This window comes from Dama dama, chromosome 20 (genome assembly GCF_033118175.1).
Source record: "Dama dama isolate Ldn47 chromosome 20, ASM3311817v1, whole genome shotgun sequence".
NCBI classification, from domain to species: Eukaryota; Metazoa; Chordata; class Mammalia; order Artiodactyla; family Cervidae; genus Dama; species Dama dama.
In genome coordinates, this window is record NC_083700.1 from 8,190,600 (window position 1) to 8,214,394 (window position 23,795).

General features: G+C 39.2%; 1 protein-coding gene and 1 long non-coding RNA gene across 8 annotated transcripts in view; one reads left to right on the forward strand and one right to left on the reverse strand.

The window, feature by feature from the left end:
* Window positions 1–23: 23 nt before the first annotated feature.
* Window positions 24–15,290, forward strand: LOC133040488 (uncharacterized). Of its 3 annotated transcripts, none has more exons than XR_009688976.1 (4): window positions 32–433; window positions 646–808; window positions 11,003–11,179; window positions 15,192–15,290. It is a non-coding gene; the product is annotated as an uncharacterized LOC133040488 (long non-coding RNA). The 3 variants fall into 3 exon arrangements; XR_009688977.1 differs by lacking the exon at window positions 15,192–15,290 and adding an exon at window positions 2,379–2,504 and having other exon boundaries at window positions 11,003–15,177; XR_009688975.1 differs by lacking the exon at window positions 15,192–15,290 and having other exon boundaries at window positions 24–433; window positions 11,003–15,177.
* The window catches only part of DDR2 (discoidin domain receptor tyrosine kinase 2), a 172,849-nt gene continuing 153,438 nt past the window's right edge, over window positions 4,385–23,795 (reverse strand). For all 5 annotated transcript variants that reach the window (XM_061120233.1, XM_061120230.1, XM_061120232.1 and 2 more), the window contains 6 exons: window positions 23,230–23,357; window positions 20,900–21,091; window positions 20,173–20,407; window positions 15,233–15,382; window positions 10,653–10,807; window positions 4,385–9,358 (listed from right to left, as the gene is read on the reverse strand). In XM_061120233.1, coding sequence (XP_060976216.1) covers window positions 10,673–10,807; window positions 15,233–15,382; window positions 20,173–20,407; window positions 20,900–21,091; window positions 23,230–23,357 — 840 coding nt within the window. In that variant the 3' untranslated portion in view covers window positions 4,385–9,358; window positions 10,653–10,672. The remainder of the gene's footprint in view (window positions 9,359–10,652; window positions 10,808–15,232; window positions 15,383–20,172; window positions 20,408–20,899; window positions 21,092–23,229; window positions 23,358–23,795) is intronic.

The window sequence follows — 23,795 nt, forward strand, 5'->3', positions numbered from 1 at the left end:
GTTGACGTCCGGCTTTTGTCGCGTTTGGGGCGTTCTCCTACCCGTGCGCTCCGGTAGGGGATTCGCGGCTCACGCAGGGTGAATACCCTGGCGCTTCTGATCAGCACTTCATGGCAGGAAGACCTCAGGATATTTTCACCAAGAGCTCGGTATTTTAGAGGAGAGGTTTGAGGCTAGGAAGTGAAGTTTAGAGATGATCATTAGTTAGTTTTCCGTCCAGGCACTGTGCCATTTAACACCCAACCTTGTTTCCAGAACTCCTCCTCTTCCTCCAAAAATCATCTTCGCGGAAATGAACATTGATTTTACTAAGAACTTTACGGAGAATCGTGCATGAATTGCCAATTTTCAAAACTTGGAATATGGTGTAGAGTCAGAGAAGCTCAGAATTCCATAGGACGTAATGGGTCCTGTCCTGTAACCTCCTATTTCAGTGAGTCTCAAGTTCTTTTTTATAAAGGATCCGCTTTGTTTTTCCAAGCCACCCCAGATGGGTACTTCTGGAATAATCAATAAAAATAAATTGCTAGAAAAATTAAATAAAAAGCAAGAAGCATACAAGCCCCAGTTTTTTTTTTTTAATTAAATTCAACAGATGTAAGTACTCTGCCAAACTGCCTTAAAAGTTTCTAATGCTTACTTTAGGTTTCTGGATTTATTGTGGGCTACTGCCGTCTATGGGGTCGCACAGAGTCGGACACAACTGAAGCGACTTAGCAGCAGCAGCAGCAGCAGTAACAATGTGACCATCACCAGTCTGGGTCCACCGTAAGGAATTCTGCACATCGTGTATCAAACTCTGTGGAAGGTACTTCATAACCACTTTCAAAGTTTCAATTACTTATAAACAGCAATGATCTCTGAAAGATAGGAGACTGACGTCATTTACATTGGCTTTGAATAACCTGGACGTTTTGATTAATTTGATATCAGTTTAGTATTAGATAAATCTTACACCAATAAAATTAGTTTGAAAAAATACATGTGATTATTAAAGATATAATTCCTGTATTCTTTTTTTTTTTTTTTTTTGAGTGGTATTCAACTTCTACCCATAACCCACTTACAACTATTATAAAGAAACCATGATTTAACAATATTCTCTGAAAGTTCTGGAGTAAAATTAACTCTGGTGTTGGCCTGCACCCTTACAGTCTTGCAACTTTTGTAGCTGCCCAATTGCTAGACCAAAGAAAGAGTCCAGAGGCAAAAGAGACATCCATGATTTATTACATCTCACATGTAAGAGGCAACTGTTCTGGAGTGAGGCCCCACTGTGTGTGGTCAATAGAAGGCAGGACAAGGCAGCAGTGTTCACCACACAGTGGAGGAGAAGGCTATGGATAACAGGGTATTTGACATCAGAAGGACTCCTTGATTGCCAGGGAGACTGCTGAAACGTCTTCCCACAGTTCTTTGGGTTAGCAGCCTGTGCACAGGCCACTGTTTCTTGTTGGTGATCAAACGTGTTGGAGTCATTCTGGCCCTCTGTCTTAGAATAATTGTTAGCTAGGGTCGGGGCTGATCATACATACAGGTAGTCACCAGTTAAACTTTCAGCTCAGGAGAAGGAGGCCATCATGTGCTTATAGTAAAGATGAGGCAGGGCCAGGTAGGCAGTGATGTCTAGAGACCAAGAGAGCAGCCACTTTATAGGGTCTGACAGTACACCCCAATCTTTAGAATCTAGACCCAAAACTTCCTCTTAGAGCGTCCAGAGCTCAGAGTTCCCTGAAGGAGGGCCCGGCAACCCATTCCAGTATTCTTGCCTAGATAATCCCACAGACAGAGGAGCCTAGCAGGCTACAGACTATGGGGTTGCAAAGAGTCAGACACGACTGAAGAAATTTAGCATGAAAGCACATAGAGCTCAGAAATGACTTGTGAAATAAATATGAGAGGGGACATAGAGTTGTATGGCTCTCCTATGAAAAACTCATTCCTGCCAATAAGGGGAGGGCCCAGACTCAGGATTTAGTATCATCACAATCTGAGGATGACCACCAGTGTAGGACTGTCTGTGACTTAAGTGAAGGCCTGAAGACTTTGGAGCAAGACCAGCAGTCTCTCCTTCCATCGTGATGTCCATCCAAGCCAAGTGAGGAAACCTTGGTCTTCTCCAAATAAAGTTGCTGCTTTCAAGGTTCTTGCAGCCTCTGAAAGATAGGCCGAACTGCTGGATGTGCCAGAGAGACCAGGAGAATTAAGACTCTGTTGATGACAGATACTTAATTTTGTATTTTAAAGATGTTATCTTTAATTATATCTTTAATAATATCTTTAATTATCTTTAAATTAATCATCACATGTCAGATGCTGCTCAATAATAGTCATAATTTTTTTTAATAACTCTTTAAAAAAAATTTATTCACCTACAGTGGGTCTTAGTTGTGGCATGTGGGATCTAGTTCCCTTACCAAGGATCAAACCCAGGCCACCTTCATTGGGAGCGCAGAGTCTTAGCCATTGGACCTCCAGAGAAGTCCTTATGGTTTTGCTTATAGGTGAGTAAGTGTGACTTTTATCACCTCAAGCTAGTCATCTTGAGTTTATATTGTTCATGGGCTGTTTTCCTAGAGACACCAGAAAAAAACATGCTACCCAATGATGCCGTTTATCCGTAACACACCTTGGCCCCATGATCAGCATAGTAAATGCAGCCACTACCTTTGGCTGTTTATTCATTCTTCACATAATACATTTGTTTCTACACTATGAAACTGACCTCTGGTTTCTTGTATCATGCCTGAAATTGTCCTTAGGTAGACAAAAATAAATAAAGATATCTTTAGCCTCCATAATAGAGCTTTGTTCTGGGTCCTTACAGTCCTCTCTAGAACTAACTTGCCTATGGTTTGCAACAGGGGCAAAAAACAGCTGCCAATGGGACCTTTTCTTGTAGGTATCTTTCATCTGTCTTTTCTTCAAATCACTACATCCAGTCTGGCCGAGAACTACTTTGAGAGTGGCATTTTACCAATGTCATTAGATAGTAAAAGGTCATATGCTGCTTATACATAATAAGATATTGTTCTGTAGGACTCAAGGACCAGAAGATGTTATGCGTGTGCATTTCTTTTTCAAATACAAAATGAATATAAAATTATAAAGAGATAAATCCGTTTTCTAGTACTGATTTTACTAGTTTTCAATCAGCAGTTAAAAAAATGCAGAGCCTTTTAAGTTGTTAGATAAAATATTAAAGAGCAGATATAATCTGTCTTTAGTAATAAATTTATATTTTATTTATATTTAGTAATATAAATTTATATTTATATTTAGTAATAAATTATATTTTCAGATATATGCATAATATATGAAAATAAAAGTGTTAATTGCTCAGTCGTGTCCAATCTTTGCGACCCCATGGACTGTAGCCCGCCAGGCTTCTCTGTTCATTGGATTCTCCAGGCAAGAATACTGGAGTGGGTAGCCATTCCCTACTCTTCTCCAAGTGATCTTCCTGACCCAGGAACCAAAGCTGGGTCTCCTGCATTGCAGGCAGATTCTTTACTGTCTGAGCCACATAATATATATCTATGACTTATCACCTGTGGATCCAAATGTATCACTTATACCTACCTTTTAACTTTGGGAATAGGTGTTGAGAATAGAATTGTACCTCTTTGAGCATCTCTGCTATTCCTGTTTATTTTTTATCTCCTCCACCTCCAACCCTACTGCCATTACATAAATACTTGAACTCCTGGCCTTTAATTGTGAAACCAAACCAGAAACACTGGGGGGATTAGAGTATGTTTTCATGAGACCTCTGGTTATTCTCTGGGGGGGTTATATCCTTTCGCTTATATATTGTGGCCATCACTGAAAAAAATAAGTTAGTATTACTCAGAATTTTAAAAATATAAATGTATTCTTCAGGGACCAGATAAGATATATGTTGTTTTGGGTGGCTCCATCCTGCTCTCCCTTATGAAGACTGAGTCTGCGTGCTGGTTAATCATAGTTTTTTGTAGCTCTTTGTATGTGTGGGCAGTCTTAAGATAGACCATATTTGGATTTAGAAGGGATTGCTGTGTATTAAACAAGACAACTTTGTAGCCACAACAGTAAAGGATACCCAATTCTGGACTGGGTTCTCTAGAACTGGACTAATCTAACAACATACACCAATCTCTAGTAGGTTTGGATATGCCAGGGGCCAAGATGCTTTTTTTTCAATAAACAGTCAATTAATATATCAGAAGCCTATGTAAATAACCCTCTGTTGGATTTCCTTCAACAAACAAGGCATCCACACCACATACATCCCTCGGCTCGGTCCTCACATCCCGTCACGTCTCCAAAAAGGGTGTAAGGGTATAAGGAGTAATGGTAACGAAGCCCAGAACCAGTGCTATTTTCACATAAAAAAAAGGATCCATCAGTAGCATATTTCTTTAATCATTGTTATTTACAATTTATCACCTGACAGACTTACAGAGAATAAATAAAGACAATATACAGTTGGTATCTCATTTTTTTTCTAATACAGAGAATTTTTATATGTTCTATTTGGAATGACTATGATAGTTTTAAGCAGAAATAAAATCAATTTATTTGCTATTTTTACTCCTTGACAAGACACATCAACCTCCAAAGCTTGAAGAATAAAGCCCAGATGTTTCCTCCTCATAGGAAGAGTGCACCACATTGCTTTAGAAACTCGGTCCTCAGAAAAAGTTACCAGACAATGGGGTGGAAGACTAGCATATCATGAATAGTGAAGGACATAAAATGAATAGGCTAGATTACAAACCCTTGGTGCATTTGTAGTAATCTGATCAACTTTCACTTTTCTCCAAGCCTCTTTTCAAGAAACAGTTTTTCACCTAAAGTGATTGCCTTATCCCTTTGTGCTTTCCCTCGAGTCTCTGCAAATTCTTCCTTTACATGCAATTGTGAACGTGGGTAAGCATGAGCTAGCCTGGGACTCCCATCTTTCACCTTTGGAGGCCCAAGAAGTTGTTGACAAGGTGTTTGCAGGAGAAACTTAAAATCTTGTTCCAAAAGAGCTGGGTTTGGGGCCGGAGTCTGTCCCTGCTCTTGATGGGGTACCATGCAGAGAAGAACCTTGCATTTCTGTCTAAATACCTCAAAGAATAAGACATTTACATAGATCAATTTCAACATTAGTAAACAAAGCAATGGAGGATGTAACTTATAGGTACAAGTTTGGGCACATTTTCCTCTTTCCTCATTTGAAAATAAACCCTCTACATTACAGCAAAGCAATTCTACCTAAATTCACCCTAGTTATGCCAGTTGACAAGTTTCTGCTTTACCTTTCATTCGTTCAAAAAAAAATTCAGCAAATATTTATGGTGTGCTCACTATGTGCTAGGAACTTTATAGGACGTGGGGTGTGCAGAGGTGAACTCACGTATAATCTCGTGACCCTTAAACAGGGCAGCTTAAAAATGCCATTACAGAACTCAAAACTGTAATCCACAAAACTAAAGCTTCAACTCCCCTATCTTCCTGAACCTCTGGGCCAGGTTGCTCCTGTATTTGTACTTTGTTTAGTCCAATGTGGTTGTTATTCCATTTAAGAATAGACATTTAGGTAAATGAAAGTTCTCTAATATTCTGAGAGTAGTGTTTTACTACACAATAAGTCTCAACCATTGTACTCTCTTCCTTCCAAAAGCTCTTCCTGATGCCAAGAATGAAGTGCCACCTAGTTCTTAATCAAAATACTGATTTATTCTAAAGTCCTATCCTTGCCACCGTATAAGTCCTACTGGAAGGAACTGCAGAAACCACCTATAATTTCCTTCTGTACCGAGCTAGTGAGCTCTGGGTCTCACTGTCCTTTGCGTTATCTGATTTTTCTAAGCTGTTTTTGGATTGTTTCAGCCAATTGAACAGCCGAACTAGTCAGAAAATATGGAAACAATCTAGGCAGGATATTACTTACTAATAAAGGAACAGATTAATTTGTTACATCCTCTTTAGGATTTTACAGATGTCTTTCCTGATGCAGCCAAGCGAGACCAGGTTACAAATCAGCAAGGGTTAAAAATATCCAGAAATGAAATGTATAAATGTGAAGAACTAGTGAAATCTGAGTAAGATCTGTAGTTTAGTTAATAGTATACCAATGTCAATTTTCTGGGTTTGAAACTGGACTACGATTACATAAGATGTTATCAATGGGAAAGGTGCCCTGTTTAAGGGTCACTAGGCATTAGGTAAAGGCAACTCTGAACTATTTTTGCAACTTCTTATGAGTCTTAAAGTATTTCAGTATAACAGTTGGGGGGGAAAAAAGATACATCAACTAAACAATTACCCTCCATATGTTTGCTACCAAGTAATAGAGTTAACTGCACTATAGAGAACTCAAAATGCCAGAAATCTAAAAACCTTTAACCATTCCAGTCTCTTTCTATCTCAATTTAGTATTCTAAGACATTTACCAAGTGGAAAAGACATTCATCTGTTTCTACAAAAATGTTAAATTTTAATTCAGAAGGAAATTCAGCCTACATTTGGATCTACATCTTTCAGAAACATCATAAGTGCTTCCAGATATCAGAGGTCTTACTGAAAAGAGCAAGATGGCAAATTCCAGGTCTACAAACTCAGTTTAGGATCAAAGATTTAATAGCTCTATATTGGGAGTAATCTAAGCCTTAACTGTGATTTTCTCCATTTATTTTTGTAGCTTTGGACAAAACAGATGCTATTCTGTTTTACACTATTTCCTTAGAACATCTTCATCTCTTTCCTTTCTCCTGTTCTCCTTTACTTGAAACAAATGGCTTAGCCCCACATCATGGCTCTCTTGTGGGATGCCTGGATGGGACTAGAAAAATACATGGTTCCAACATGGCACATACGTCTTGGTGCAGATATCGAACAAGATTTCGTCTAGTTTAACCTAAGCCTGTTGTTCCAGGGTTTCCCTGTGGCCTCTCTGGGCACAACAATGATGAGCATTATCTAAAATGGATTTCAGTGGCAGAAACAAAGAAAGGAAGACAGAGCCTCATGAACTAACATGAATTCCCTGTCTCCCCACTTGGTCTTCATTTCCAAAGCAGCACTTGGAAAGCCAAGTCCAGTTCAGACAGAGTTGATCTCTTTTCACCACCATGAATCCCTGGCACTGGAGGTGGTCTAGAACACCCATGTTCAAACTGCCTCCCTCTCCTACAGCCCATGAGATGAAAAGGTCTTTCCCTGGTGGTTGCTTATGTGTTTGTATATTCTTGATGGGTTTATCTTTTCTTAAAACTCTGAAAAGCTCCCTTCCATGTCATACTCTGCACCTCACTTTTCATTTTTTAATGACTACTTTTAATAATCTCTATCATCCAGAATTTCCTCTCTCTCCATATACGTTTATCTTTTATCTTCAAGACACTTACTTTTTCTGTTCTCTTCAGAGATTGGCTTTCATGCTTCAGAATGAATTCTCAGCAGCACCATCTGTGTCTTGCTGCCCTTACCTCCCCCATCCTTCTCTCTATTACCCCTATTAGGTAGCCTCCTTTATAAACCCCACCTGCCTCCCTGTCCAATCACATGCACATTCATTGATTCATTCTCTGCTCTACGTTCATATAGTGCCCTTTGTTATACAGTCTTGTACACTTGCAAGTGATCTTTCCACAGCATTAAAATCGCATTTCCCCTTGGGTGCCTCTTTAGACTCCAGATCTTTTCTTAGCACATATGAGTCTGGACAGCTCATCAAGATTTGGACTTAGCTATCACCACATTCACTAGCGAAAGTATAAACTTAAATCTACTACCCCCAACCACAATCTGGACATAAACCATTTCACATATATCATGAAGAGGATGACTTCCTAGAAAGGTCAGGAAGGCCCCACAGTTCTCATCCATTTTCCTACCTTCTTTTCTACATAATTCTTAGCTTCATTCTTCTATTCTTTAAAAGTCCACCTACTTTTAAATTCTAGATACCTAGCCTTGATCATTTACCCTGATGGCTCTCTTAGATTTGTGCCGCTGGACACAACGTGTATGACTAAGGGGGAAGTTAAAACTGTGTCTGGTAGTACAAAAGTCTTAGTGCCAGAAGATGAAACCTTCCTCATCCCAGAAAAAGATAACTGTACCTGACAATACATATTTGCCAGTTGCTTGAAACAGATCACCTGTATGACTCAAGCCCAGGAAAATCTAGACATACTAAGTTAATTTTAAAGGATTTTTTTATGGTATCATGCAATGCAGTGGCTTGAGGCAGAATTGTAAAAAGAAGTAAGTGGAAAGATACTAGACAAAAGAAGGAGAAATTACATTACATAGTTCCTCTTGCCACATAGGAAGTCCTGGCCTGGTCTGAATGTAGGCCTGCCAGATGCTCATGGATCAAGGAGAACAAGTTGCAGGCCCTTTGATTCTACTGAAATGGAAAGATGAACTTCAATGCATCAACTTGACAGAGACATGTGGCACCCAGATTAAACATTACTTCTGGGTGTTTTTCTATAAGGGTGTTTCCAGATGAGATTAACATTTTCATTGGTGAGCTGAGTAAGGAAGATTGCCTTCTCCAGCATGGGTGGGCATCATCTACTCTGGTGAAGGCCTCCATAGAAGGAAAAAGTAGGGGGTATTTACCCTCTCTGCCTGACTGCTTAAGCTCACACATCAGTCTTCTGCTCTCAACTTAAACCTTTAACCTTCTGGTTCTCAGAAGTACATCACCACCAGCTTTGTGGAACTCCTCAGTCTCCATAATTATGTAACTCAATTCCCCAATTCATTATAATAAATCATATATATATATATATATATAAGTTCTGTTTCTCTGGGGAACTATGAATAGTACACAAAGCTATTACCAATCTTGAGAAGACCAGAGTGTGTGGCAGGTCCCAAGTATAAAAGAACATGAGGACATGTCTGGTCCTGCAGATATCAAGTGAGATAAAGTATGGAGAAACACATGATAAACTTTAAAGCACTGAGCCGGTGGCGGGTGTCCTATTACTACTATTATCGTGACTTCTTCACATGATCTCTTTTGCTGACCACAATTTTCAGAGCAGGAGATGACTGGACACTGAGTCTGCAGCAATTGTAGGTTCAATTATCCAATGAGGTCTGAATATATCAGAGCTGGAAGAGACTTCAAGACCATCTCATTCCCTTTTCCTGTTTCCTACTGCATCTGAGGATCTGTGGAGTGTGAAAGCTCAGAATCTGTTCTGAGGGGATTTTTATTTAACAGTGTTATCAGTATCCATGGATTCTGAAGCCAGAGCCTCAAGCTTTCTTTTTCTGCTGGTCATACCATCGCCAAGGCAAGAGTGTAAATTCCAAGCAGTAGCAGCAGATGACTCTTCCACACTCAACCTGCTCCTCTCAAGAACTCCTAGGGTTAAAAGGACATAAAATATCATCTCCCACAACCACGTATGATGTCTGAAACCCTACCTCTTTCTTTCCTAGTCTTCAGCCTGTATCTCAACCTCTTCAGTGACAAAGGACTCCCCACCTCTCGAGGCAGCCCATTCATCCTTGTATATTCTGCCTCTGGCTATATTTTCCCTAATAGGGAGTTAAAATCAATCTCCCTGTAATTTCCTTTCACCAATCCTCAGTCAACCCTTTGGAAACACTCAGAACATATCTATTCCCTATTGTACATGACCTTCAGATTTATGCCTGAGAAATTTCATCCCCAGCACATAGGTTCCATACAGTATTCATCCATTAAAAGAGCTGGAAGTTTTGGAGGAGATGAACCAAAGGGCCTAGGATCAAGCTATAGAAACAACAGTTTGTACTGACTCAAAATCAGGCTCTCACTAAAACACACACCTGAAAATGTCTGAACAAGGTGAGAGGAGGACCCTGTGAGGAAATGAGCAGCACATCTGTTACCTGTCGTCCACTGACCCCTTTTCCTGTGTCCATTCTCTATTTAAGAATATTTCCATGCATGAGGCACATTTTTTTTTCCCAAATAACAATCCCTGTTCATAGAGCCTTGCAGTAAATATTCTTTCCTATGTACATACTCTGTATTTCCTATGCATATAGATCTCAACCCTCATCCCTGCTCAGGAATGAACAAAACCACCATTCCAGTAAGTTGAGTTTTTTCTAAGCATGTAACATCTATTTTGCCAGGAGAGGAAAATGCAGAGTTTAGGACATGTCTACAGGCCAAATTAGGAAATCAAACCATTGGTGACTAGTTACTGAATACCATTTCATCAGATTCTCCACACTTACCAAGTGTTTTCCCTACGCCTAGTCTCATGTTTCCTAAGACATTAGCATTCTTCAAGTTTCTCTTTCTGAAATCACTTTTTAAAAGGTGACAGGGAAAATACATTGTAGAATCTGCACATTCATAAACACAAACATATTTATCCTTTATAAATTATCTAAATTATCTAGCCTTTGTTATCCAATACTTTAAGTATATCAAGTCAGATGCTTTACTAGATTTTATCTGTCCTAGGCTTTTTTTTTTTTCTTTTTAGTTCATTAATGTAAAAAAAGTATATATGTGTCAGGGGTAGAGAGTGGGGGAGTGGAGTGGAGGGAGACGAGAGACAGAAAGAGAGAAAGACAAACAAGCCTCTGTCTCCCGGGTGCATTCAGTGTCCAGATGGGGTGGCTTAAGCGAGGGTGCTGCTGGGGCTCGCGAGGCGGACCTGTTCCGGGCTCTGCAGCATCACTCATCCACCTGCTGAAGCAGCAGAAGGTGGATCTCCTGGAAGGAGGGCCGCTGCTTGGTGTCTCTTCTCCAGCAGCTGAGCATCAGCTTATACACGGAGTCAGGGCAAATGGCAGGCTGAGGGAGGTAAGTCTTTGGAAACAAAAAATGAACGAAAGAGGAGACTATTAGAAGAGCATGGAGAAAGGGTCGCTGCATCACGGTACGACTTGCCCACTCCCCACTTTCTTGGACTTGATAACTGAAATGGGTGTGGTGTCTCTCCGTCTTCTTCACGAGCATTTTACATCATATCAATCCCCTTTCCATTCTCTTTGTCTTTTCCAGATCTGCGGAGCAGAACTTCCTGATGGGCCATTCTGTGGTCCCTGTGCGTGCATGCATGCTAAGTTGCTTACCATCATGCAAAAGATGAAACTGAAGCAAGAAGACATCTTTGACTGGAAAGTGATTAGAACACCTAATCCTCCAGTTATAGCCTATCCACAGTGAGCTTTATCTCGGGTGAGCCAATCATGGCAAGGGCAGAAAGTATGTTAGTTGCCTTAGCTCCTGGGCTGAGAATGGAATCTTAGCCACTGAGACACAGGATGTATCCACGTAGCTCTTAACCATAGCTTTCTCTGTGCTCTCCTTCTCCTGTACTGGCCCCAGGTGGGAAGACTGGATTTCTTCTTTACATTATTCACCAACATTTGTACATTTAACCCCTCTACAGCCCTGCCCTGAATTCCAACCTAGAGCTGTATTTGGCTCTATTCTCAAAGCAAGTTACTGTGTCCACCCAGCAAGACTGACTCCAGGTCATCTGCTTGCCTGCAACGTGTTGCTGTCATTTCCTGACCTATGCTTTTTAAAACCTTGTATACTGACATATTCCTGAACCAAACCTAAATGTCTCAAGCTCTTTGAATCACAGGTCCAACATCTGCTGCTGGTTAGTAATTAACCATTTCAATATTGCCTTCTCCCACACTTAGACCAGCTTGTATCATGCATGGTAGGATCAGATGGTAGTTCTATCTTTAATTATTTGGAGAACCTCCATACTGTTTTCCATAGTGGCTGCACAAATTTACATTCCCATCAACAATGCATGAGGCTTCCCTCTTCTCCACGTCCTCACTAACATTTGTTGTTCCTTGTCTTTTTTATTATAGCCATTCTAAAGGTGTGAGGTGATATCTCAGGATGGTTTTGATGTGCACTTCCCTGGCCTGCCAGGCTCCTTCCTCTGTCCATGGGATTCTCCAGGCAAAAATACTGGAGTGGGTTGCCATGCCCTCCTCCAGGAGACCCCCCTGAGCCAGGGATTGGACCCACATCTCTTATGTCTCCTGCTTGGCAGGCAGGTTCTTTACCACTAGCGCCACCTGGGAAACCCAATAACTAGCAACGTTGAGCACCTTTTCATGTACCTGCTGGCCATCTGTTTGTCTTCTTTGGGAAAATGTTTAGTCAGATCTGCTCATTTAAAATTGGATGGTTTGGGGGATTTTTGCTCTTGAGTTGCATGAGTTCATTATGCATTTTGGATATTAACCCATATCAGATATATGAGTTACAAATTTTTCTCCAATTTGGTAGTTTGCCTTTTTGATGGTTTCCTTTATTATAAAGAAGATTTTTAGTTTGATGTAGTCCCACATGTTTATTTTTGTTTTATTGCCTTTGCTTTTGTTGTCAGATCCAGAAAACCATTGCTACGACCAATGCCAAGGAGTTTTCCATCACCAATTCTTAATTAAAAAGTAAAAAGACAAATACCTCTGGCTTCTATTTGAATATATAATAAGATCTGACAAACCTTAACTCAGTATGTTAGAAGTGACTGTGGCTACAAAATAGCAAGTATTTAAAAGAAATATTACTAATATTATAAAGGATACAGTATAATAGACACTCTTGTATACCACTTGTGAAACTTAAAACTGTTAAGCCTTATATAGGGTGTTCACTAAATAATTTTAGAAAAAAATACATCTGTTTTGAGCCAACAGATATCAATAAAATGAAATGACAAATAAATTATTTGCCCTTTTCAAAGTTGTATAAACTTTGGCAAATTTATTTTGGCAAATAAAGTTATATTTTGTAATAATTCTCATTATGTTGATACTATTTTACTTTTCATAACATCAAACAAAATAAGCTTTTAAAACTGTATTTAATTTTTAATTATTTAATTTCATTTAGACCATGAGCTTTCAAGAAAAGTGCTTCCTGAGAATTCTTTACAATTTGTAAAAACAAATTGAAAACAAAAATTATCAAATACATTTTAAAATTACTGGAATTATTATTATAGACCTCCAAACATTTTTAATTGACTATGAAAGAATTAAGATTTGTCTAAGCTATGAGCCCTAAGGATAAGATTCTTTCTAGAATTTGTGTTACTGAAAAGTTTTCTCCTGCACTTTATCTGCTGTGTTCAACAAGTTGGTGACATTAACAATGCTGTTTGAATACAAATTAGATCACATATGTAGAGTCCATAAAATCCATCTAGCAGCTGACAGTGATGAATAACTATTGTGCTTATACTCTAATGTCAAACTTTAAAAATTTGAATACTTAAATTTTAACAATAAAATTTAAAGTAATTAAAATTTTTAAACTGTTATAAAATACAAATTTAGTGAATTATGCTTAGTTTGTTCATATGTTGAATTAAATAAACTTTTATCAAAATTTTAAACTTATAGGTGAGAAGCTTATGCTTTGGTCTTGGCTTCACTCAAATATGTAATTTTATTATTCAACCATTTAGTAGTTGGTCAAAATATATTTGACTCTCTCGCATCATTTAGTAAAAGTGAACATGATGGACCCTTTTAATAAGCAGTTAAAAATAAATAAGAAAATTTAAATCCCAGAGATTATTAGAATTTAAAACTTCCATTAAATGATAAAACAACATTTTCTTTGAAAATGAATAGCGTAACATTTGATTAATTAATATGCAACTTTTTAGTGCTAATATAAAAAATTTAGTGCTGATATCAAAAATACATATAATACAAAGCAGACAGTGGACATAAAGTGTGGGGAGGGGAAGCATGCCTGTCTTGGCTGAATGTTTTGTTAGTTCAATTGTGCCTCATACAAATTGTTTTTTGCATGTGAGATTTCAGTCACTGAATAATAAAATCGGGGAAGCTGAAAGGTTTAAAATATTCCTCCCTTTGCCTATAATTCCAGGATGTAAGCAAATTAGAATTATTGTTATGATGAATAAAATTACACTTTCTAGTAGAATGCACCACCTTTAATTGGCCATTAGACATCTAATAGGTCACCCAGGTGGCCATGACATGCTCCTAGTCCAGAAAAAAAATTTTTCTCTTTGGTCTACGTCTTATCTCACACACCCAGTACTAAATCAGCCTTTTGCCAAGATGAGAAGGCAATTACCTCATAACCAAAATAGATGATTTAGATCCCCTGCTACCAAAATATCTACAGAGGATCACAATAAAGCTCTAGGACCCCCCTCCTCCTATTTTTAACCTGCTTATTCCACAGTCTCTAGTCATTCCCTTATCTTTTGTTTGCTTTAATCTGGTTAAGCACAGAGGATCCACTTTTAATTGTCTTCAAGAGACTTTTCCCTCTCCTCAACTGTTATCATTTTCTTGTCTGAGATGCCACACTCCAAGTCACTCTGGGGGCTCAGTGCTCCAGCCACCAGCAAGCTTTCAATCCCACATCTCACAGGAACTTTGGACACTGACTTATCCGAAGGAAACTTGGAGTATCTTAACTAGGAACTGGGGCCCCTATCAGCTTAGAAGCTTAGCTTTCCTGAATCCCGAGAGGCCACAACATCTGAGCCCAGAGGTGCCTTCCAGGAACAGAAAAGCCAGGATGCACTTGATGGTCTCTGGGCACGTAAGTTGAGAAATATTTTTAAATAGTCCAAACCAAATTTTTAACAAATGCTAATAACTCCCTTATTCACTTTTAGCTTATGTTTTTATTCTTATGTTTCTCAAGCACAAAGATAAACTGTACAGTCTAGACCAGGACACAGATCAAATATGAGAAACAGGATTTATTTCCTGATATCTTTGACTAGGGCTTCCCTGATGGCTCAGTCTGTATAGAATCAACCTGCAATGCAGGAGACCCAGGTTCAATCCCTGGGTCAGGAAGGTCCCCTGAAGAAGTAAATGGCAACCCACTCCAGTATCCTTGCCTGGAGAATCCCATGGACAGAGGAGCCTGACAGGCTACCAACTACAGGGTCTCACAGAGTAGGACATAACTTAGTGACTAAACCACCACCACCACCATCTTTGAGTTATGGAGAAGCCTGATGGGACTCCCTCATGCTCCCCAATGACCACTGGGTTGACCCATGGAAAAAAGTAGAGTGTATGGATGCCTAGGGGGGACCTTGGTCTTTCACATCACCTGGATACATAGTGACAAACAACTATCACCCAGGTAGCCCGTCTTCCAGCTCAGGCCTATCCTGTTAAATCAGAACTTTTCTTTCTCTCACCTTCAGAGGCACCCAAGGCCACATCTCTCCACCCCAGCAGCTCTCACCTGCCTCCCTTGGTCTCGGAAGAACTCTCCAGTATTCTCAATGACCTGTTCATCTGACAGCTGGGAATAGGGCTGTTCCTGGCAAAAGGTGAAAGTCTCCCACAGAGTCACCCCGAAGGCCCACACATCACTTGCTGTGGTGAATTTGCCCTGTTTAAGTAAGGAAAAGAAGAGAGAGTCAGAATAATCTGTGTACAACAAGAGCAGAGAGATTTTCATAAAATAGAATTTTTAACTACACAGGGCAAGGAATACTGGAACTGCCAAGATCTGCGCTGGGAATCTGAAAATGACAACAGAAGTGGTTTCAATGCCAGACTCCACACTTCTCTGACCCTCAGGATCTCTGCTGAGGTCTACTTCTCTTGCAGATGAGATCCAAGGACTGAAAAGGATGTGGCCGTAAGCTACCTGACTCTCCTGCTGAGAGTTAGAAGGTCAAACTCTAGGATCTAGGGCAGCCTCAGGTAAATGCCTGCAGGAAAGGCAAAATAAGAACAGGAAGAGATACAAATATCTCTGTGTTAGAGATACAGGAATCCAGTGTGAATGCCTCGAGTAGCTCCTGTTCAATGATCATCACAGTCTTGAAGGACAGACTGACAAGTGATCTCTGAGGTTCAGATGAAGTCAACATCCATTAAATACTTGCACATGTTCTATTCAATAATGACAGTGCTGAAATAGATAATATTTATTCCTACTTTTTAGATCAGAAAAGTGATACAACATAGGTTTACTAAAATTCCCTGGTTTATAAGACCATTAAAATAGAAAAACTGAGAGTTGGACCAAAACCCTCTGAATGTCGGTCTAATAATGTTTTATAACACCATGAAATATATTTAAAGGGAGCAAAGCTTAATAATCACATTCAGTTCAGTTCAGTTCAGTTGCTCAGTCGTGTCCGACTTTTTGTGACCCCATGAATCGCAGCACAACAGGCCTCCCTGTCCATCACCAATTCCCAGAGTTTACTCAAACTCATGCCCATCGAGTCGGTGATGCCATCCAGCCATCTCATCCTCTGTTGTCCCCTTCTCCTCCTGCCCCCAATCCCTCCCAGCATCTGGGACTTTTCCAGTGAGTCAGCTCTTTGCATCAGGTGGCCAAAGTATTGGCGTTTCAGTTTCAGCATCAGTCTTTCCAATGAACACACAGGACTGATCTCCTTTAGGATGGACTGGTTGGATCTCCTTGCAGTCCAAGGGACTCTCAAGAGTTTTCTCCAATGCCACAGCTCAAAAGCATCAGTTCTTTGACATTCAGCTTTCTTAGCAGACCAACTCTCACATCCATACATGACCACTGGAAAAACCATAGCCTTGACTATATGGACCTTTGTTTGCAGAGTAATGTCTCTGCTTTTAAATATGCTGTCTAGGTTGGTCATAACTTTCCTTCCAAGGAGTAAGCGTCTTTTAATTTCATGGCTGCAGTCACCATCTGCAGTGATTTTAGAGCCCAGAAAAATAAAGTCAGCCACTGTTTCCACTGTTTCCCCATCTATTTGCCATGAAGTGATGGGACCAGATGCCATGATCTTAGTTTTCTGAATGTTCAGCTTTAAGCCAACTTTTTCACTCTCCTCTTTCACTTTCATCAAGAGCCTTTTTAGTTCCTCTTCACTTTCTACCATAAGGGTGGTGTCATCTGCATACATATCTGAGGTTATTGATATATCTCCCAGCAATCTTGATTCCAGCTTGTGCTTCTTGAAGCCCAGCGTTTCTCATGATATACTCTGCATATAAGTTAAATAAGCAGGGTGACAATATACAGCCTTGACGTACCCCTTTTCCTATTTGGAACCAGTCTGTTGTTCCATGTCCAGTTCTAACTGTTGCTTCCTGACCTGCATATAGGTTTTGCAAGAGGCAGATCAGGTGGTCTGGTATTCCCATCTCTTTCAGAATTTTCCACAGTTTATGGTGATCCACACAGTCAAAGGCTTTGGCATAGTCAATAAAGCAGAAATAGATGTTTTTCTGGAACTCTCTTGCTTTTTTGATGATCCAGCAGATATTGGCAATTTGATCTCTGGTTCCTCTACCTTTTCTAAATCCAGCTTGAACATCTGGAAGTTCACAGTTCACATATTGCTGAAGCCTGGCTTGGAGAATTTTGAGGATTACTTTACCAGCGTGTGAGATGAGTGCAATTGTGCAGGAGTTTGAGCATTCTTTGGGATTGCCTTTCTTTGGGATTGGAATGAAAACTGACCTTTTCCAGTCCTGTGGCCACTGCTGAGTTTTCCAAATTTGCCGGCATATTGAGTGCAGCACTTTCACAGCATCATCTTTCAGGATTTGAAATAGCTCAACTGGAATTCCATCACCTCCACTAGCTTTGTTCGTAGCAGTGCTTTCTAAGGCCCACTTGACTTCACATTCCAGGCTGTCTGGCTCTAGGTGAGTGATCACACCATCATGATTATCTGGGTCATGAGGATTTTTTTTGTACAGTTCTTCTGTGTATTCTTGCCACCTCTTCTTAGTATCTTCTGCTTCTGTTAGGTCCATACCATCTGTCCTTTATTGAGTCCATCTTTGCATGAAATGTTCCCTTGGTATCTCTAATTTTCTTGAAGAGATCTCTAGTCTTTTCCATTCTACAGTTTTCCTCTATTTCTTTGCATTGATCACTGAGGAAGGCTTTCTTATCTCTCCATGCTATTCTTTGGAACTCTGCATTCAAATGGGAATATCTTTCCTTTTCTCCTTTGCTTTTCACTTCTCTTCTTTTCACAGCTATTTGTAAGGCCTCCTCAGACAACCATTTTGCCTTTTTGCATTTCTTTTCCATGGGGATGGTCTTGATCCCTGTCTCCTGTACAATGTCACAAACCTCCATCATCAGGCACTCTGTCTATCAGATCTAGTCCCTTAAATCTATTTCTCACTTCCACTGTATAATCATAAGGGATTGATTTAGGTCATACCTGAATGGTCTAGTGGTTTTCCCTACTTTCTTCAATTTAAGTCTGAATTTGGCAATAAGGAGTTCATGATCTGAGCCACAGTCAGCTCCTGGCCTTATTTTTGATGATTATGTAGAGCTTCTTCACCTTTGGCTGCAAAGAATATAATCAATCTGATTTCGGTGTTGACCATCTGGTGATGTCCATGTATAGAGTCTTCTCTTGTATTGTTGGAAGAGGGTGTTTGCTATGACCAGTGCATTCTCTTGGCAAAACTCTCTTAGCCTTTGCCCTGCTTCATTCCATGCTCCAAGGCCAAATTTGCCTGTTACTCCAGGTGTTTCTTGACTTCCTACTTTTGCATTCCAGCCCCCTATAATGAAAAGGACATCTTTTTTTGGTGTTAGTTCTAAAAGGTCTTGTAGGTCTTCATAGAACTGTTCAACTTCAGCTTCTTCAGCATTAACTGGTTGGGGCATAGGCTTGGATTACCATGATACTGAATGGCTTGCCTTGGAAATGAACAGAGATCATTCTGTCATTTTTGAGACTGCATCCAAATACTGCATTTCAGACTCTTTTGTTGACTATGAGGGCTACTCCATTTCTTCTAAGGGATTCCTGCTCACAGTAGTAGATACAATGGTCATCTGAGTTAAATTCACCCATTCCAGCTCATTTTAGTTTGCTGATTCCTAGGATGTCAACATTCCTAGAATGTCTAATAATCACATTAGAAAGGGGTAAAATTCACCTATGGAGATGATAAAAATCTTTATAATGATTTATATAAAATGGTATATCTTACAGCATCATTCATTTTTGAAGGAAACTGGAAAATACCAAGTTATTATGATATTAAATTACAGGATATAGGTATAATGGAATATTATACAACCATTAGAATCATGTTTTTGAAGAATATTTACTGGCAATGAGAGAGAATTTTATGTGCATAGTATCATCCCAATATGTAAAATAATTTTATATACATAATACATATATTCAGAGAAATGCATGTATAGAAAAAATCCTCAAAGGAAATATACTAGAATATTAATATTAATAGTGGTTATTTTGGTGAGAGGAAAGGGATAACTATATAATTTTTATTTTAAAATTAACAAATCCTACAAGAATATGAACAAGAAACAAACAGATTAACAATAAGTGAACAAAACTATAGTGCTTTCAGGCTTGTCTCTGGAATATTAAATGACAAAAAACAAAATTACATGTATTCAGCATCGTAGGAAGTAAAAGTTTAAAGTCTAATAATTCTATAAATCAGCTAAGTGGCATAAAACCAAATGGCATAAATTGCCTCAAATATGCATGGTAAGAGAAGATAAACATTTGGAAAAAAAATTATTCACTTGTGGTTCAAAATATCAAGAGCTGAATAAAAGTTATAAAAGCAAAGAATGAGGAACTTAAAAAGTAAATGATGATAATCATTAAAATAGAAACATAAAATAATTAATTAGAAACATGGTTATGAAATTAATACAAAAAATATTTTGTGTGGATAACAGTTCTTTAAATGACAAAATTTTAATACCCTAAATTAAGATCAATAATATGGGAAGGGTAGAGATTTTAAAAAATCATAAAATCTCTTATCATTCCAGGTATATTTTTAACCTTTCTCTCCAAATTTTCTATTGTAAGCATTTTACATTTTATCAGCATAATTATTAGATGATGAAAGTAAATTAATTCAATTCAGTACTTAAAGAATGGAAATTATTGTGATCCCTGAAGCAGTGTGTATGCAGATATAGGTTCTTTCATGTGAAAAATTATGGCAGAAAAATGCTGAAATATTAAAAAAATGTGATACCCGCTTAAATAAAAAAAATAATGATTAGTACCAAAGTAAATCATCTCAAGTCAGAGAAAACATTGAAGTCTACTCATTGTCTGTCTCCTGCTGTCTCTGGAGCACCTCTAGATGCCATATGCACCTGCCTATGTGCTGGTTGCTATAGGGCAGAGCTCAAAAACACAGGAAACTCACCAACAAGATGCTCTCCCAGGACATCCAGCGGATCGGGAGCACTGCCCGGCCCTGGATTCGGTAGTAGTCACCACTGTATAGGTTTCTGCTCATTCCAAAGTCAGCTATCTTGATGGTATAGTTCTTACCCACTAAGCAGTTTCGTGTGGCCAGATCTCGATGAACAAAATTAAGTGAGGAAAGGTACTTCATACCAGATGCAATCTGGGTAGCCATAAACTTCAGGTTGGCATAACTGAGAAAATACAAAGGAAGAGAGAAAGTAGCTTCTGGCAACAAGAAGCTGTGAAAGGTACATACTCTACAGTTGCTGCCAACAAACTGCGGTTCCAACCTCAGCATCTCTTCTCTATTCTTCATTTATCTCTGCTTTCCCCCAAAGGGCAGCTGCTCTGTTATCCCCTGCACACCAACATCCCCTGTCTCACTGGGAAAGACCCTGATGCTGGGAAAGATTGAGGGAAGGAGGAGAAGGGAGCGACAGAGGATGAGATGGCTGGATGGCATCATCGACTCAACGGCCATAAGTTTGAGTAAACTCTGCGAAGTAGTGAAGAATAGGGAAGCCTGGCGTGCTGCAGTCTATGGGGTTGCAAAGAGTCGGGCACAACTTAGCTACTGAACAACATCCCCCACCATCTGAGAACAATGATGAACTTTAAAGCTCACTGCTCCCCATCTTAGTCTCATGAACCCAGGAAAGAGATGGAAGACTCAGCTTATTTACCTCACAGTGGGTACATTGGCAGAGCAAGAACTGGGTGGCTCGTGGCGGGAAAGAAACTGATTGAGATCTCCATTTTCCATGTACTCAGTGATCATACAAAGAGGATCCTCAGTGATACACACAGCTAAGAGACGGATGATGTTTGGGTCCTTGAGCCGGGACATGATCTTTATCTCCTTAAGAAAATCATTCCTTTGAAGGACACAGACACAGATAAACCCAAAGGTTGCCAGAGTTAGAATCAAGAAGTAGGAGAAGACACAGCAAAGTCTAGTCCTGCCCATTGTACTAGTCTTCTTTTCTTTTGAATAACCTTTGTGAGAACAGAGAAATTGCTTCCTGGAAACTGTCTCATTCTACTCATCCTGGAATATGATAAACCCTTATTCAACTGTAATTTTGGAGGCATATGGACCATGACATTCACATGTGCACCCTTAGTATCCAACAAAAGCCCTGCCACATAGAAAGTGATTAATATTTGCTAAATCAAATGTAGGTTACTAAAAACTAGTCTTAAAAATAAAACCTTCAACTGAAAATTATATCTTAAGTGCACTGGGGTCTTTCCCTTTTTTAAAAGCCAAGGACTCACTCTGTAAATAAAGCTAAGGCACTCTTTTATGAAAATGAATAAGCATCCCCTGGTTTATCTGATAATTTTTTATTGTCCCATGCTGGCTTCTTTTAATGCAGAGTGCACCAGCAGACAGTCACAACACACATTTAGTAACCTGTTCAAAGTTGAGCTGTTTAAAGTTCATGGTGGTAATGCAGTCATTTCAAAAGAAGTACTCACTTGGCCAAAACTAGTAGCTGTCAGAGTAGATGGTGATGACCACCCTTGAATCACACAGTGGGCTACCTTCCCAGTAGCAACATTTGGGGGAGTGAAACCACTAGCCCACATTCTCAAAACTATTGGAACAGACATGTTGTATGTCTCCTAGGAGTTTTTTAGCAATCCTGGACTGGGAGTCATACCAGTCAATATAAAATCCTTAAAACCAATATGGTTTCAACACCTCTCCTCTTTCATTCCTCCTTCAACCTCAAAGCAAGGAGGTCCATGGTTTGGGAGGGCACACAACCTAAGCCATCCATCGTTGCTTATTTGGAGTGGGCACAGATGGGACACCAAACCTCACCAAAAAACAGTGAGCAAGGAGAGAGGCTCAAGAAGAAGGGGTTATATGTATAGCTATGACTTATTCACGTCGTTGCATGGCACAAACCAACACAACATTGTAAATACAAATTTTTTTAACGGGTAAAAGCTTTGTTATATCCCATTTTTTTTCTTTCTTGCCACTTTCTCTAATCATGTGCTAATATTAATATCAGGAATATTCTTTCTTTAGATGGGACCTGAGGATATCACTTTTCATTCATATTAGTATCCTTAAGGTTGAAATTCTCACAGTAAAAATTCCAAAACCACCACAGTTCTGTTCCCTTGATTTTCTTTCTTCTTCATGCCACATCCTGCCAATTGCAAGACTTTCAATAAAACCCTCTCACCATTCTTGGAATTTATGATAATTTGAAGTATAGCAATCTAAATTTTTTCTGAATTTGAACATCAGTGAGACAACTCAAGCCAACACAAATGAAGAAATGCATATGTTACCCAGATGTGCAGATTTTTCTGAGACACATTCAATCAGCTTTCAACCAGCATGCCTGTCTGGGTGAGGATTAACTCACCATTACTGTAATGGAAAGGCTGTCAAACAACGGAGTGTGGCTGGAAACAGCAATTTATGTAGTAAAGGATCCAAGAGATTATTAGCCAGTTTGGAAAACTGCTAAAGGACTGTGGATCCTTTTGCTTTGAGGTCCATGGGTACTTTTCCAAGTAGAGGTAGCTTCTCATTTGGGGGGTTGCTGGATATAGACAAAGAGGAGCATAAAAGAGAAAAAAAGGCATGAGAAAGTAAGTAGAGATTCAGTGTGAAAAAAGGAGAATGGCAGAAGCTTAGCAAGAAAGATGTGTGTGACTGTGAAAAGTTTGCAAGGGTAGGTAATGACATTCAGCAATGTCATATTCAGACTGTTGCGTAGGTTGGGAAGCACAGTGCTGTGCAAAGGAGGTTAGGAAGTAAATATGCAGCAGATCTAACAGAAAATGTACATTTGTTCTAGAAGGAGATGAGAATGAAGATGAGGATTACTGACCCATCAGAAAAATAAAACACAACAATGGATATGTGAGGCAGCTCACAGACCTTTCCATCTCAAAAGAAACAAATTGCTCAGAAGTTTCCAAGAGTATCCCTGATCCTGAAGATGAAACAAATAAAGGAAAATTCAAAATGTAGACCACAGACCTGGCATTCTTGTTGGCATCTGCTCGGAGCATTTTCACAGCCACCAGGACAGGCTGGTTGGCACTGACATCTAGGGCAAAATCTTTGTCTTTGAACTTTTCCATTCCCTCCACTTCACAGAGATGAACCTAGACAAAAGTCATCTAATCTCAGCATCATCATTCTCCTGAAGATGTCTCAGTACTCTTGCTGGGCATTTCCTGGAGATAAACTAACTCTTACAACTCAGGCAAAATAATCAAAAGACCAATAAGAAGATATGTGCATCATATCTTTGACTCAAATAATTGATTTTTTAAAAATGGTAAGCTAATATGATATGTTACTGCTTTATAAAAAATATATATTGATTGCAATATTAAATATGTGAATAAATCTATAACAGTATTTTATCACAGCTATAATATACAGTATTATTTTATTATACTATAAAATGTCTTCTGGTATAAATGCTTCAACTTTGATTCAAGGAAGTTTGGCTATAAGATTGCACTAAACATATTCTCTAAAGTAATCCTTAGGATGGAATTAGCATTATCAGGAACACCTACGTGTCAGTAACAGTA